The 16,978-nt window shown below is 44.7% G+C and overlaps 1 protein-coding gene across 1 annotated transcript in view; it reads left to right on the top strand.

The window, feature by feature from the left end:
* HMCN1 (hemicentin 1) overlaps positions 1-16,978 on the top strand; it is a 224,346-nt gene that overhangs the window by 198,831 nt on the left and 8,537 nt on the right. Inside the window, exons 98-99 of the mRNA XM_063426207.1 lie at positions 15,630-15,692; positions 16,445-16,564. Coding sequence (XP_063282277.1) covers positions 15,630-15,692; positions 16,445-16,564 — 183 coding nt within the window. The remainder of the gene's footprint in view (positions 1-15,629; positions 15,693-16,444; positions 16,565-16,978) is intronic.

Here is a 16,978-nt window from a genome sequence, read left to right on the forward strand (position 1 = left end):
GCGTGCTAAGTTGCTACTATGTCTGAGAAGGTGTTAAATGCATATACGATCTTGCAGTGTTAACACCTAGCAAGGACAGTGAAGTAGGTCCGTTACGTGGGCTATTACTCCAGTACTGAATAGGATTATATATATCCGATAGTACACTATAATCACAGTACCTAGTTACCTACGTTAGTATTCTCGATACTATATGTCATCTGTTAGTCCTGTGTGGCATCCGGTTATGCACACGATCTATCAGTACACTAACAATGGCTAAATTAGCAGGTATAGCTCACATGCCATAATAACTATGTTTAGAGAGACACGGAAAAAGAATAGTGCCTTCATGGGCACTAGTTATAGTAAAGAGAATATGCCAGTAAGACGGCACAATAGTTAACAGGTAAAGAATATTGCATATACTGTGAAATGGTTTAAATGAATCGATACCCAAATCGGTATAGAGATAGCTTTCCAATTCCACTTTGTCAGAATGTCAAATTCCCGAAATAAATATGTATGGTATCCTCAACTAGCGCAATCGGTCTGTTCACTGTCTATACTTCCGAAGGGCTGTTAAAACCACTAGGGTAAGCTTTAGTGAGGCAGGTGCTGGGACCAGATCGTCAGATATTTGGAGGAATGAAGTCTTTAATAGGGAATGACGGAAAGCAGATAACGATCTCAAGGTAATGTCGGTGTAAACCCGGCGCGCGTTTCGCCTGGATTAGATGCTCGTCAGGGGGAACTTACTCCCCAGACAAGTGAAGTTTAAAAAGCCCGCCCTCAACCCTCATTGGTTGTTTCAGAATTCGGGGGGAGGGGGCTTAATGAGCTGGTACAGTGGCCAGCAGTGCTCAAAAAGTATTTGTCAAACTGCTGTAGGTGCCTTATTAGAGCAAAAATTCCATAACTAAGGGTTTCTAGCAGTACTTAAATAGAGCATAAATAACACTATGTGATTAATGCTACACAAGTTAGCCCATGTGTTGATTAGATATAAATATTATAATAAGGTCTAGCACAATGATGAGCCCGTAAATATATAGTGTATAATTAGACATCCTAGGCTCGTGCTGTAATAGAAACTGTGTACTGAAAAGATAGTACACAGGTGCCAATCTTAGAGATGATGTGATGGTTATTTAAGTAATTAGAAACATGAATATTTGAGGCAATGACTGAAGAATGATCATCATTATTACTGATAATGGACCTTAGGTCTCAGTTAATGACTGCTTAATGTATAAATGGTGTATAATTGAATTCCTCATTTAGACCCAGAGGAGCCAAGGTCTTAAATGAAAAAAATCCATTGTGATTCTTTTTGCAATAGAACTTTATTAAAGTCGCCCTTTCTAGGGTTAGGGAAAAGTCTTTCAATTGCTTGAAATTTTAGGAATTCAGGTTTACCAGCATGGAAGTTCTGAATGTGTCTTGCCACTGGGGTTGGTGTAATGGTATTCTTAATGGACGTCACATGTTGTAAAATTCTACGTCTGAACTGCTGGAACGTCTTTCCAATATATTGGATTCCACAGTTACATGTGATTAAATAAATGACCCTAGTGGTGCTACAGTTCACCAAAGCATTTGTTATTATGGTGATATTGGTTTGTGTAGACGTCGTTGATTTTGAAGGTAATATGAATTGGCAGGCCTTGCAATGGCCGCATTTGTAGGTACCCTTCGTTTCAGATAGCCAATTCGTGGCTGGTGAGGGAGATGATAAATGGCTGCGAACCAATTGATCTTGTAAATTGCGAGGTCTGCGTGCTGTTACGGAAGGGTAACCAGGTAGTACTTTGGATAATTCAGGATTATGTAATAGAATGCGCTGTATTGCGACTTTTGATCAGGGCTGGGCACCTATGTCCAAGATTCTTAAAAAGAACTGGCCCATTCTATTACATAATCCTGAATTATCCAAAGTACTACCTGGTTACCCTTCCGCAACAGCACGCAGACCTCGCAATTTACAAGATCAATTGGTTCACAGCCATTTATCATCTCCCTCACCAGCCACGAATTGGCTATCTGAAATGAAGGGTACCTACAAATGCGGCCATTGCAAGGCCTGCCAATTCATATTACCTTCAAAATCAACGACGTCTACACAAACCAATATCACCATAATAACAAATGCTTTGGTGAACTGTAGCACCACTAGGGTCATTTATTTAATCACATGTAACTGTGGAATCCAATATATTGGAAAGACGTTCCAGCAGTTCAGACGTAGAATTTTACAACATGTGACGTCCATTAAGAATACCATTACACCATCCCCAGTGGCAAGACACATTCAGTACTTCCATGCTGGTAAACCTGAATTCCTAAAATTTCAAGCAATTGAAAGACTTTTCCCTAACCCTAGAAAGGGCGACTTTAATAAAGTTCTATTGCAAAAAGAATCACAATGGATTTTTTCATTTAAGACCTTGGCTCCTCTGGGTCTAAATGAGGAATTCAATTTTACACCATTTATACATTAAGCAGTCATTAACTGAGACCTAAGGTCCATTATCAGTAATAATGATGATCATTCTTCAGTCATTGCCTCAAATATTCATGTTTCTAATTACTTAAATAACCATTACATCATCTCTAAGATTGGCCCCTGTGTACTATCTTTTCAGTACACAGTTTCTATTACAGCACGAGCCTAGGATGTCTAATTATACACTATATATTTATGGGCTCATCATTGTGCTAGACCTTATTATAATATTTATATCTAATCAACACATGGGCTAACTTGTGTAGCATTAATCACATAGTGTTATTTATGCTCTATTTAAGTACTGCTAGAAACCCTTAGTTATGGAATTTTTCCTCTAATAAGGCATCTACAGCAGTTTGACAAATACTTTTTGAGCACTGCTGGCCACTGTACCAGCTCATTAAGCCCCCTCCCCCCGAATTCGTAAACAACCAATGAGGGTTGAGGGCGGGCTTTTTAAACTTCACTTGCCTGGGGAGTAAGTTCCCCCTGACGAGCCTCTAATCCAGGCGAAACGCGCGTCGGGTTTACACCGACATTACTTTGAGATCGTTATCTGCTTTCCGTCATTCCCTATTAAAGACTTAATTCCTCCAAATATCTGACGATCTGGTCCCAGCACCTGCCTCACTAAAGCTTACCCTAGTGGTTTTAACAGCCCTTCGGAAGTATAGACAGTGAACAGACCGATTGCGCTAGTTGAGGATACCATACATATTTATTTCGGGAATTTGACATTCTGACAAAGTGGAATTGGAAAGCTATCTCTATACCGATTTGGGTATCGATTCATTTAAACCATTTCACAGTATATGCAATATTCTTTACCTGTTAACTATTGTGCCGTCTTACTGGCCAATTCTCTTTACTATAACTAGTGCCCATGAAGGCACTATTCTTTTTCCGTGTCTCTCTAAACATAGTTATTATGGCATGTGAGCTATACCTGCTAATTTAGCCATTGTTAGTGTACTGATAGATCGTGTGCATAACCGGATGCCACACAGGACTAACAGATGACATATAGTATCGAGAATACTAACGTAGGTAACTAGGTACTGTGATTATAGTGTACTATCGGATATATATAATCCTATTCAGTACTGGAGTAATAGCCCACGTAACGGACCTACTTCACTGTCCTTGCTAGGTGTTAACACTGCAAGATCGTATGTGCATTTAACACCTTCTCAGACATAGTAGCAACTTAGCACGCAACCGTTCTTTTCGGTTGTAGTACCCTGTCAGTATTGGCTTAGTGCCATACTGACAGACTTGCTACAATCTGTCTGACTTTCTGATAAACTGTCTAACCTTCTGATAACTGCGATTATAGTGTACTACCGATACATATAATCCTATTCAGTACTGGAGTAATAGTCCACGTAACGGACCGACTTTGTTGTCCCTGCTAGGTGTTAACACTGCACGATTGTATATGCACTTAACACCTTCTTAAACACAGAAGTAACTTAGTGCGCAACTGTTGTATTCGGTTGTAGTACCCTGTCAGTATTGGCTTAGTGCCACACTGACAGACTTGTTACATTCTATTTGATTTTCCGATATTATCATGCTTTCATCTGTGTATACACTAACACCTGATACAATTGTGTTAATGTAGCAAGTTAACCGGTTTCGAAGTTAACTCTTTAGTGACCCCCAGTGGTCAATTACCATATTGCGCTATTAGTATACTGTAGTAATTTAAATCAGTTTTTCTTCTAGGCACTTTATATTCCACCTAGCCTAGTTTCTTTTACCCATTACCCCCTCCCCTTTGCCTTATACTCGCTCTTCCCTTCCTATTGCCACTGTCCATTATACTGGATTAGACTAGGAGCAAAGGATAGGGTGGATTTATTATTAATTATTTTTTTGTTTGTGCTCTAGTCTCTACACTATGTGTTTTTATTATTAATAAAGTATTATTACCTTTTGACTACTTCCCCACCTTGGTTTGTATATATACACCTACTTAGGTGAGTGACAGACGTCTCCTCTCTTCTCTTCACCAATCTAACTAGGGTTACCCCCTTGTCTGTCCTCCTGTATACATTATCATTTGGCCACTCTCTCTTTTTTTGGCTAACACAGGACACCCAATCTTCTACAGCTTCCGCTCGGAACCTTGACGCACCATCCTCCTCCAGCTTAGCTTCGGGCACCTCTCAAGATACCACTCACACGCCTGCCACCACCACCAACACTAGCACCACAGCCGCTTCATTTTATCTGTCAGAGGAGTTATTTACACATCCGTTTGAAGAAATGAGTGATGCGCAACCATTATTGCCAGAGGATGCAGATAACAGGGATATGTCTCAGTCAGGCAGCATTACACACATGGACGTACGGTGTGATGATGATGATGTTGTACCCGCTGCTGCTTCCTTTGCTGAGTTGTCAGATACAAGTGAAGCGGTTGATGATGACGATGCGTCCATGGATGTCACGTGGGTGCCCGCTCGGCAAGAAGAAGAACAGGGCGAAAGTTCAGATGGGGAGACAGAGAGGAGGAGGAGACGAGTTGGAAGCAGGGGGAGGTCGTCGCAAGGAGCTAGTGGCACAGTCAGACAGCATGCATTGGCACCCGGGGTCAGCCAGACAGCACGCCAATCAACATCTTCAGCCACATCAACCACTGCTGTCCTCCTTGCCCTCTCTCAACCATCCGCCACTCTGTCTCTCGCCTTGATCAGTTCCCGTTCATCTGCCTACAGTCAGGTGTCTGTCAAGGACATGTTTGAGCGCAAGAAACCAATGTCAGAAAGTCACCCCCTCTGACAGCTGGCTTGTCTGAACTATTAGCCCGCCAGCTTTTACCATACAAGATGGTGGATTCTGAGGCGTTCAAAAAATTTGTAGCTATTGGGACACCGCAGTGGAAGGTACCCGGATGAAATTTCTTTTCACAAAAGGCAATCCCCAACCTGTACTCGATTGTGCAAAAGGAAGTAATGGCATGTCTGGCACACAGTGTTGGGGCAAGGGTCCATCTGACCACTGATACCTGGTCTGCAAAGCATGGTCAGGGCAGGTATATCACCTACACTGCACATTGGGTAAACCTGCTGACGGCTGCCAAGCATGGAATGCGTGGCTCTGCAGAGGAGTTGGTGACACCACCACGACTTGCAGGCAGGCCTGCTGCCACCTCCTCTACTCCTCCTACTCCATCCTCTTCCATAACCTCCTCGGCTGAGTCCTCTTCTGCTGCTGCATCTTGCTCCACATCAACGGCACTCCCCAGCTCCCCAGGTACTATTCCACATCCCGGATACGGCAGTGTCACGCCGTCTTGGGTTTGACTTGCTTGAAAGCAGAGAGTCACACCGGACTAGCACTCCTGTCCGCCCTGAACGCACAGGTGGAAAAGTGGCTGACTCCGCAGCAACTGGTTCATTGATTCAATTCATCTCCATGAGGAGATGCTGATTGGCCAGGGCCGTGTTTGAATCATGCTGGCTCTGCCCCTGATCTGCCTTCTTGCCTGCTTGTGTTTTTTTGAGGCAAACAGCATGCAGATCTACAGCTTCTGGCTTGAATACAGTAAGATGTGGGCCTGTGGCTATATTTATGGAGGCATGAGGGGCCCAGGGGGGCTAGATGGTGGTTTTAACACTATAGAGTCAGAATTACATGTTTGTGTTCCTGACCCTATAGTGATCCTTTAAACTGCTAAACATAGAAAATTGTTGTTAAACACATTGTGCACCATCCATTTAAAATGCATGTATCTGATACCAAAAATACAAAAAAAAGTAATACTTACCTAAGTAAATGTGGTTTTAGCAGCAAACATCCAGGCTTTTATCATGCTCAGATCAGCAAAAATATCAGTTTTAGCTAAGATATTGCTGTTATGTTTCAGCCAATACCCTGGCATCCCAGTGCTTTACATTGGGAAACTGGCTGAGAAATGTTAGAGGCGATGATAAACTTGCACTTTTACTTTACTTATACAATTAAATGGAAAAAAAGGCAAGCTTAGTTAAAATATTACATCCTGGGAGGCGGAGCCTGCAACCTGACATGGACGGACGCCATTTCTACTAGCTCCCTAACAGCACAAATCGAATCCACAATCTATCCTACTTTCCTGTACCCATCCAGCCACAACGCTCACCCAGACAACTGCAGCTGATCGAGCCGCACCGGTCGATGCCGTTCTTTCAGCCGCAAAGGCTGCAGAAGAGGACGCGCAAAGCTGGGGCCTACCGCACACCTCCAAGCCTGGGCCTCGAGGAGATCCTGCGCGGACATCTCACAGCATACAGGGGATACCCGAACCCGCTGGAACCACCCGGCACTCCGGAACACACTCCAGCTATGGGGCGCCGCTCCCAAAGTGTCAGGGTACCTGAGGTCTCTACCTCTAAGGGAGGTAGAGATTTGGTGGTTTGGCCGTCCAGGCGAGCTGTTTCCTTCGTTCCTCGCGGTTCATCCAGTCACTTAAACACCGGCCGCGAGGAATCCACGTCCTTTTCTAGCAGGACGCTCAATACGTGACGTCATGACGCTATCACGAGCGACCTGTCACTCAAGTGTCCGATATCCAATCGGTACTTGTCAGAGGCGTGATTACCATCCAGAGCCAGGGTATTTAAGCTTACTTCTCACTTCAGCTCATTGCCCTGTCGTGGTTCTAGCTTGTCTAGTCACTCAGTGCTCTGGTATTCTAGTTTGCTCTATTTGGTTTTGACTCGGCTTGTTGTACTACCCTGCTTCTCTGTTCTCCCTTGACCCGGCTTGTCTCTCGCTTATCTGTCTTCCCGTTCCCTCGACCTCGGCCTGTCTCTGACTATTCTCTATTACTCTCGGTACGTTAGTCCGGCCATTCTAAGGCCCGGTATACGTACCTTTCCACTCTTTGTACTCTGCGTGTTGGATCCCTGTCCCGATCCTGACATTACGACAGGGCCAATGGATCCTGCAGGTACAAACAGTCAGCTTGGTTCTTCTGATCCCAGGTTTGACGCCATGGAGCATAGGATGGATCAGATGGCTCTAGCACTACAGGCACTTTTGTCTCGTGCTAGTAACCCACCTGAGGAGACACGTACTCCTTCTATTTCTCCTGCAGTCTCAGGTCTAGAGGTAGCCACTGTAGGTGCTTCTTCCCGTATTACCCCACCAGTACGCTATGGCGGGTCACCGGAGAAGTGTCGTGGTTTTCTAAACCAGATTAGCATCCATTTCGAATTACAACCCCGCTCTTATCCTACAGATAGAGCGAAGGTTGGATTTGTTATTACTTTACTCATTGAGAAAGCTCTGAGATGGGCCAATCCTTTATGGGAGAATGATAATCCACTAGTCTATAATTATAATGCCTTTGTAGCTGCGTTTAGAAGAACTTTTGACCCTCCTGGTAGAAAGGTCAATGCAGCTAGATTACTGTTGCGCCTTAGACAGGACAATCGAACACTTGTGGACTATGCACTAGAGTTCAGGTCTTTGGCGGCAGAAGTTAAATGAAACGCTCGCACCTAAGTTTCTCTAGAGGACAGGCCTTGGGTGTTTCTACTTTGTCCTCTATTCACAACTACAAAGAGTTCAGGCTTCTGTTACCCGTTTCTTTGAGGTGGGAGAAGGGAGTAGTAAAGACTATGGCACTAATCGATTCTGGAGCTGCTGAGAGCTTTATAGATCAGGGTTTTGCTGCCAAGCATGCTATCCCATCCCAGTTAAAAGAGACACCACTGGCTGTTGAGGCCATCGATGGTAGACCGTTACTTGAGCCTGTTATTTTCCATGAGACCATACCGATTAACTTAACTGTTGGCATCCTACATAAAGAGGATATATCCTTAATGCTCATTTCTTCTCCGTCTATTCCCATAGTCCTGGGGTACTCCTGGTTGAGGAGACACAACCCTATTATTAATTGGGAGTCAGGGGAGATAGTTTCGTGGGGAAAGAATTGTCAAGAAAAATGCTTGCGGAAGGTCTTACCTCTCGGATTAACTAACACATCGGCTACCTCTGACAATCCTACAGAGACACAAATTCCGCCTCAGTATCTAGATTTAAAGGCAGTATTTGACAAAAAGAAAGCCGATACCTTACCCCCACACAGGTCCTTTGATTGCAAAATTAACCTACTCCCTGGTACCATGCCCCCCAGAGGTCATGTATACCCATTATCTACGAAAGAGAACTCAGTTCTAGAGGAGTATATTCACGAGAATTTAGACAAGGGATTCATCAGGAGGTCCTCCTCCCCTGCCGGGGCTGGATTTTTTTTTGTTAAAAAGAAAGATGGTTCTTTGAGACCTTGTATTGATTATCGAGGCTTAAATAAGATAACCATTAAAAATGCCTACCCGATTCCCTTGATCACCGAACTCTTCGATCGTTTGAAGGGCTCTACAATTTTCACCAAGTTAGACCTCAGAGGGGCATATAACTTGGTGAGAATCCAGCAGGGACATGAGTGGATGACGGCATTCAATACTCGCTATGGTCACTATGAATATACGGTTATGCCTTTTGGGTTATGCAATGCACCAGCGGTATTCCAAGATCTGATAAATGAGGTTCTTAGGGAATTTCAGCAAGAGTGCGTCATTGTATACCTAGATGATATCCTTATACATTCTAGTGAGATTGAGACTCATCACAAGCAAGTCAGGAGGGTTTTGCACAAGCTTCTTCAGCATGGTTTGTACTGCAAGTTGGAGAAATGTAGCTTTGATCAAACCCAGGTAACCTTTCTCGGCTATGTGATCTCTGGGGAGGGGTTTAAGATGGATCCGGATAAACTCCAGTCCATTCTAGAGTGGCCTTTACCCAAAGGTCTTAAAGCCGTACAGAGATTTATTGGTTTTTCTAATTATTATAGGCGCTTTATTAAGGGCTATTCTTCAATTATCGCACCTATCACTAATATGACCAAACAGGGGGCTGATACTAAGAATTGGACTACTGAAGCTCTTCTTGCATTCAAAACTCTCAAGGAGCTTTTCGCTTCCGCTCCAATTTTAGTTCACCCCGACACTTCCCTGCCTTTTCTGCTTGAGGTAGACGCATCAGAGACTGGTTTAGGTGCTGTCCTATCTCAAAGGTTGGGTGTTGATAAACCATTACATCCATGTGGATTTTTCTCTAAAAAATTGTCCGGTACTGAGAGCAGATATGACATTGGTGACAGAGAATTACTAGCGGTTATCAAAGCTTTGAAAGAGTGGAGACATTTATTGGAAGGTACTTTACATCCTGTTACCATTCTAACAGACCACAAAAATTTGTCTTATATCGGAGTGGCCAAGCGTTTGTCCTCCAGGCAGGCTCGTTGGTCGTTGTTTCTTACCCATTTCAATTACGTTCTGACTTACAGACCTGGCTCAAAGAATTCTAAAGCCGATGCGCTATCTCGCCAATTTGAGCCTTCTGCTTCAGTTGAACCACTTGTGTCCTCCATTGTACCCAAATGCAATATTATTGCTAATACCAGTCTTAAAATTCATTCTCCGCTACTTGACCAGATCTTGAAGTCACAACATCTAGCTCCCGGAAACACTCCTGAGGGAAGAAACTTTGTTCCTCCTGAACTTCAACTGGAGCTCTTACAATGTTTTCACGAGAGTAAGATAGCTGGTCATCCTGGTATTCGCAAGACATACTCTCTGATATCCAAGGATTTCTGGTGGCCTTCACTTCGAAAAGATATTGAGGAGTTCGTCGCAGCTTGTGAGACTTGTGCCAAGACTAAACTACCTCATGCTTCTCCATGTGGCCTGTTACACCCCTTGGACGTTCCTGAGAAACCTTGGTCCTGTTTGTCCATAGACTTTATCGTTGATTTACCTGCTTCCAAGAGACAGACTGTTATTCTCACGGTGGTGGATAGATTTACTAAGATGGCTCATTTCGTACCATTACCTAAACTTCCGACTTCTCCTGAATTGGCGGAGATTTTTGCGAGAGAGGTTTTTCGCCTACATGGGATTCCTTCGGAGATTGTTTCTGATAGAGGTTCTCAATTTGTCTCACGTTTCTGGAGATCCTTTTGTTCTCAAATGGGTATCAAATTGAACTTCTCCTCTGCCTATCACCCTCAGTCTAACGGAGCTGCTGAACGTACTAATCAAAAGATCGAACAGTATCTGCGTTGCTTTGTTTCCGAACACCAGGACGATTGGGTCGGTCTGATTCCTTGGGCGGAGTTCGCACACAATAACCTTGTTTGTGATTCAACTCGCTCTAGCCCTTTCTTCATGAACTATGGCTTTCATCCTTCGATTTTTCCTTCGGTTTCCTCTTCTCAGGGGATACCGTCGGTTGATGATCATGTCGCCAACCTGAAGAGATTATGGGATCAGACTCGGCAAATTCTGTTACATAGTTCTTCGTTGTTCAAAAAACACGCTGACAAGCATAGAAGAGCGGCTCCTGTTTTTGTTCCTGGGGATAGGGTATGGTTGAGTACTAAGAATATTCGCCTAAGAGTCCCATCTATGAAATTTGCTCCTCGCTACATAGGTCCTTACAGGATTCTCACTCGTATCAACCCGGTTGCGTATCGCCTTGCTCTGCCACCTGCCTTACGCATTCCTAACTCTTTTCATGTCTCCTTGTTGAAACCTCTTATTTGCAACAAATTCTCCTCTAAGGTTTCCTCGCCTCGCCCTGTTCAGGTGGAGGGTCGGGAGGAGTACGAGGTCAGCTCCATCATTGATTCCAGAATTTCAAGGGGAAAATTGCAATATCTGGTCAACTGGAGGGGATATGGTCCTGAGGAGAGGAGTTGGGTACCTCAGGAGGACGTTCATGCTTCTCGCCTTCGCAGAGCATTTCACCTTCGCTTCCCATCTCGCCCCGGTTCCTTCCGCCCGGTGGGCGTATCTGAGAGGGGGGGTACTGTCAGGGTACCTGAGGTCTCTACCTCTAAGGGAGGTAGAGATTTGGTGGTTTGGCCGTCCAGGCGAGCTGTTTCCTTCGTTCCTCGCGGTTCATCCAGTCACTTAAACACCGGCCGCGAGGAATCCACGTCCTTTTCTAGCAGGACGCTCAATACGTGACGTCATGACGCTATCACGAGCGACCTGTCACTCAAGTGTCCGATATCCAATCGGTACTTGTCAGAGGCGTGATTACCATCCAGAGCCAGGGTATTTAAGCTTACTTCTCACTTCAGCTCATTGCCCTGTCGTGGTTCTAGCTTGTCTAGTCACTCAGTGCTCTGGTATTCTAGTTTGCTCTATTTGGTTTTGACTCGGCTTGTTGTACTACCCTGCTTCTCTGTTCTCCCTTGACCCGGCTTGTCTCTCGCTTATCTGTCTTCCCGTTCCCTCGACCTCGGCCTGTCTCTGACTATTCTCTATTACTCTCGGTACGTTAGTCCGGCCATTCTAAGGCCCGGTATACGTACCTTTCCACTCTTTGTACTCTGCGTGTTGGATCCCTGTCCCGATCCTGACACAAAGGCAGCAAGGTACAAACGGGGACAGAGATATAGGGGCCATGTTCCACAAACCAGTCCAACCCAGGCCTGCATCCACGGCAGCCCAGCTGGAACATACCCAGACGCCTGCCCCAACCTGGCAGGGTCCAGACCAAACGGGGAGCCCCCCCCCTCAAGACAGCCAGACACAGCGCCAAGAGCACTAAGGCTAGGACCCGCAGGGGCACCCCCGAGCAACACAGCCTGAAGGGACACACTCCCCAGCGCAACCCAGACCTGACTAGCCCAGGCACTCGCAAGTGCAACTGCCACCACTAATGGAAACGGCAGATGATTCTGCTCCAACCACTAAACGGGACTTAAAAATCCTCCTGGCCGGGGGGGGGCGGAGCCTAACCAGCGAACTGGCAAGACGTGTACTGCAGGAGCTCCTGCAACACGGGCGCTGTAAATGCCCACCTGCCGAGCTACAGAGCTCAAATACTCCTGCCAATGTGCCCAGGACACGGAGGAAGTCTGCCGGAACACACAGCTACCAAACAGATGACCGAGCACCGCAACGGCAGAGCGGGGCCTAGCTCGAGAGGAGGTGAGGAAAGACGTCCGCTTTCCCGCCAAAAGCAAACAGCCGCAAGCGACTACGAGTTCTTACCCCCCCCCTATGGACCGGTGGGGGAGATCCCGGTCCCCGCTGGGCGGGGAGCCCCATGCTCGACACCATAGGTCTGTATCTGCAACTCCATCGAGTAAGGTGGGAGCAGGGGCACCCAAGATGGCGGACATAAGCGCATCCAGCACGAAAAGCAAGCAACCACCCACCAAACAAGTCCACGACACACTGGTAAGAGACTCAATCAGTGTAAAACCGCAGGTGGACCCCCGGGCCACGCGGCCTATAGAGACACAAAGTAAACGAGGCACTACTAAGATGGCGGCCCAACACAGGCCCCAAGCAAGAGACACATACACCAAACGATCGACACAGCCCATGGAGGCGTTAGACCGGCTGTATAAAAGCTTCTGTGCAGTACTCCACAACGGTGGAGCGACATACTACCAAGTATTGAAAGCAGTGGCCCTCTGGATGCGCCCAGCAACCAGGCGCCGCCATTATGACGCACTGCCGAGGGCCCCAAGAGCGACCATCCAGCGGTGTCATTACAATTCACCAGAAAGGCGGGACGCGACTACTAGACGGGCAGGTACAAGCACCCGTTCCCATACAAGCAAGGACAGGAATACCATACAAGTCCCACATACACTCACCACACCGAACCCAAGATCCAGAACTCAATGCGGCCCACAGCGGCCCCATACAGCCACAACTGTCGGCCGGACCAACGTACAGAGGGTCACCCCACCGTCCACCGATGGAACCGAAACTGAGCACATAGGCGCTGGTGAACCCGCCTGTCCACACAGACTGATCCCACGGCGATGCCTTGACCCACTCTGCCTGCGTGCCCTTGAGGTCTGCCTACCCCGAACGGGCATGGGCTGAATGAGACTGATTTGCGGACACATAACCCTCTCTAAATCTACCCTTGCTTTTTATATTCTCAATGTTTAAATGTTTGAATGTTTAGCCTCTCAGTATAGCCTGCACCATATAGAGTCAAAAAAGCTGCAGCATTTATGATACCCGAGACCGACCTTCCCTGTTTTTCTTTTCTTTTCTTTCCTATCTTTTAAGCATGCCTTTCACTATGAACGGCCTCAACGTAAACGGAGAATTAACTGTAACTACACTCTAACAAATATAACCCAAGCTCTGTATTATACCGGGTTTAACGCCTAGAATAGGGCAGGAGTTATACTAGAATGTATTTTGACACGCTAGCTTACTTTACGCCCATACTAAAACAAGCGATATAACGAGGTTAAAATGTTTTAAAAAGTTTAGCATGTCTGTTTATTATTTTTATCTAAGCCTCTCTTGAAAAATAACGGTTTAAGTACACGATAAGTTAGTCTACACTGGGGACACCCTAAGTTACCCAAATATAGTTGTCCAGATATATCAGCGAAGATACCTTTCGACCAAGTAACGGAATTACCTGTCGGTACCTCTAAGGTACGCTGAAGCAGACGAGTTATTTAGCAATATGTTTATCGTAGTTCATTCATTAATGCCTAACGTATCACTATGTTCGTCAAAAAAAAAAATTCTGTGCAATTTCTCTATGCCACTGTTTTACCCATATACGTTTCAATATAAATGCACGCTGTTGTGGCGTATGTAATTCAGATGTAATCACCTGCACACCAAAAATAAAGAATTCAAAAAAAAAAAAAATCCTCCAGGCCGACATCCACAAACTCCTAGCGGCAGACTCAGCAGTCCTTAAGACCGAACTACGCAACGTCACGGAAAGGGTGAGCGCCACAGAGAAGGAGGTGGTGTCGGTCCACACTCACATGAACACGATGGGTGCAGCTATTAAACAATTACAACAACAACAAACTTATCTATCAATCAAAATGTCAACCATGGAAGACAGGCAACGCCGTTCACACATAAAAATCCGAGGCATCCCCATGGCAACATCAGCTGAAGAACTGCCGCAATATATCAGGCGCCTACTAAGCACAGTGCTCCCACACACAGTGGTAAAGAAAATTGTCATCGATGGGGTATACCGTCTGGCAGGACCCCCTCACCTAAAGAACAAAGCAGCCAGAGACGTCACCCTCCGATGCGTCACAGTGCAAGACAAGTTACACATACTGACGAGCCTGAAAGGAAAGACACTGCTAATGTTCGAAGGTTCTTCATTAACGTTCTTCCAAGACCTCTCAAGGACCCTGAGAGCACCACCCAGTCCGAACCGGGACCCAGCGGGTCGCAACATCCAGATCCAAGAAGGATATGAACTGCCGCAAGACTAGCCGACACAAATGTGGCACACTCATGCCTTTAAGTTCCTAGTGATTACTCACTTATAGACAGGAGTTTCCATGTACAAACGTACATTCTCCTCTTTCGTTTCTCACCGTTACTTAGGTCCTACGCACACACACACACAGGATAGTGGATGACCAACCCAACCTTATAGGGACCCACGTAACCAGAGCATACACACTGCAACCCCAAATCACCTGGCGTCCGCCACCCCCCCACAACCCTCGCCCCCCCGCTACCCCCTAAAGCTTGATAACCACCCAAGACAACAAGCACCATTTCACTAAGGCATACAGGCACCCATACATAATTCAGCACATAGGGCTAGCCCACAGCGCTGGACTATAACACACCTGTTCCCTCACGAACAGCCCAACTCCTCTACAATCAACACCTAGCCTACTGAACATACATATCGTTAACACAAGCCATGCCTTACCTGAAACCCAATGACACAAAACAGTCGAACATCTTTTCCTAGATCGCTAAAAATTGTTCAAAATGTTACTGTTCTATCTATCTGTTCTGTTTAATGCTTGACCCAAAATGGTGTGAATATCACATGAAATTATCTCCAACCTTAATGCACAAATGTATAAAAATGTGATACTGATGCACCTAAATGAAAAATTAAGAATTAAAAAAAAATAATAATAATATTACATCCTGAGTAATTTATCAATTAAATTAGATGGTTGCAGTTTTATTTTAGAAGTTGCCAAAATATTGCTTACTATATGTGTCTGTCATTCTGCATGTACATATTGTTTTTTACAGGTTGTATGCTATTGTCATTGACCAATACTTGTATATCTTTATTTATATTACAGGTGATCTAAGTAACCAGTGTCCTTCTGGATTCAGTTTTGATGCCTCAGGATTCTTCTGTGCTGGTTAGAACTCTGTTTGTCTGTATCTCTGTCTGTCTGTTAATGTATATCTCACTCTTTCGGTCTTTCTGTCTTCACTCTATATGTGTGTCCATCTGTCTTTTACACTGTTTGTCTCTTTGTCTCTTCCTCTCTTATTGCCCTCTCTGTCTGTTTCCATCACATTCTGCCTGTCACATACATTATGTTTACTGTGAAAAAATGCACAAGCCCCAAGATCACTTTTTTTAATCATCGGTCCATTAAAATTGTTTTAGTTTTTCTTTAATGTCTAAACTCTGACAACAAATAAGCAGGACATACTTAGGTACCAACATTGCACAGGCCTTATTTGTAAAGCTGCTCTGCTATCCATCTTTTTCTTCATCAGTAAAAGAAAAACAAGATTCTTAACAATTTGAACCTGTTTTGCAGATGGTAATTTATGGCATAATGCCCTTTGGTTTAGTCACGACCAGCCTTATAATCACCAGCTTCTGTGGACTACCTTTCCTATCATGTTCAGACAGCTCTTTGACTAGCTGAACATCATGGGGAAAGTAGCCTTTGACACATGCACACATGAAGAACCAAAGACTAGCCATGACTTAAACATAGCGAAAGTTCTAGTATAGCATTAGGTTGTTTCTGACTTATTTTACATCTGCGCTGGTTTATAGATTTTTTTTGGAATGTATTGTCTTGCCAGCGTGGTTCTCGACTCAGCAAAGTTTTCCATAACTTGATACTAACATACGTTTATTGAATCCTTCCAGATGACGATGAATGTGCTGGTCACAGTCCATGTTCTCATTTATGCCATAATATAATGGGAGGTTACTACTGCTCTTGTCCAAAAGGCCTGATAATTATGGAGGATGGAAAGACATGCAATGGTGAGCTGCGTTTTAACAACTTGCTAATGTTTTTTCTGTTTCTTCTTCCTTCGACATTCTCTTTTCGCAAGGTTAACCAGTTATCTAATTATACATCTAATCAACAAATTATATTATCCAGCTGATTATATGTAGAGCCAGGTGGATACTTCATGTTACCTTCCTGCTTTCAAAAATAGTTATCAATAGACAAAAAATCCCTTGATTTCACCCCAGTCAGGGCTATTCACTAAAGTGAGATTTCCAAGTGAATTTCAAATTTAAGATCAAAATAGCTAAACTGGAAACATTCTCTATGTACGTTTTGCATTCAGTTTGGCTGGTCTGGCCTAAAATTTGAAATTCATTATGAATTTTCACTTTAGAACCCCAAGTGTCTCTCACTTCAAAAAATTGGCACATGGCAACCTTATC

This window comes from Pelobates fuscus, chromosome 7, assembly GCF_036172605.1.
Source record: "Pelobates fuscus isolate aPelFus1 chromosome 7, aPelFus1.pri, whole genome shotgun sequence".
Lineage (NCBI taxonomy): Eukaryota > Metazoa > Chordata > Amphibia > Anura > Pelobatidae > Pelobates > Pelobates fuscus.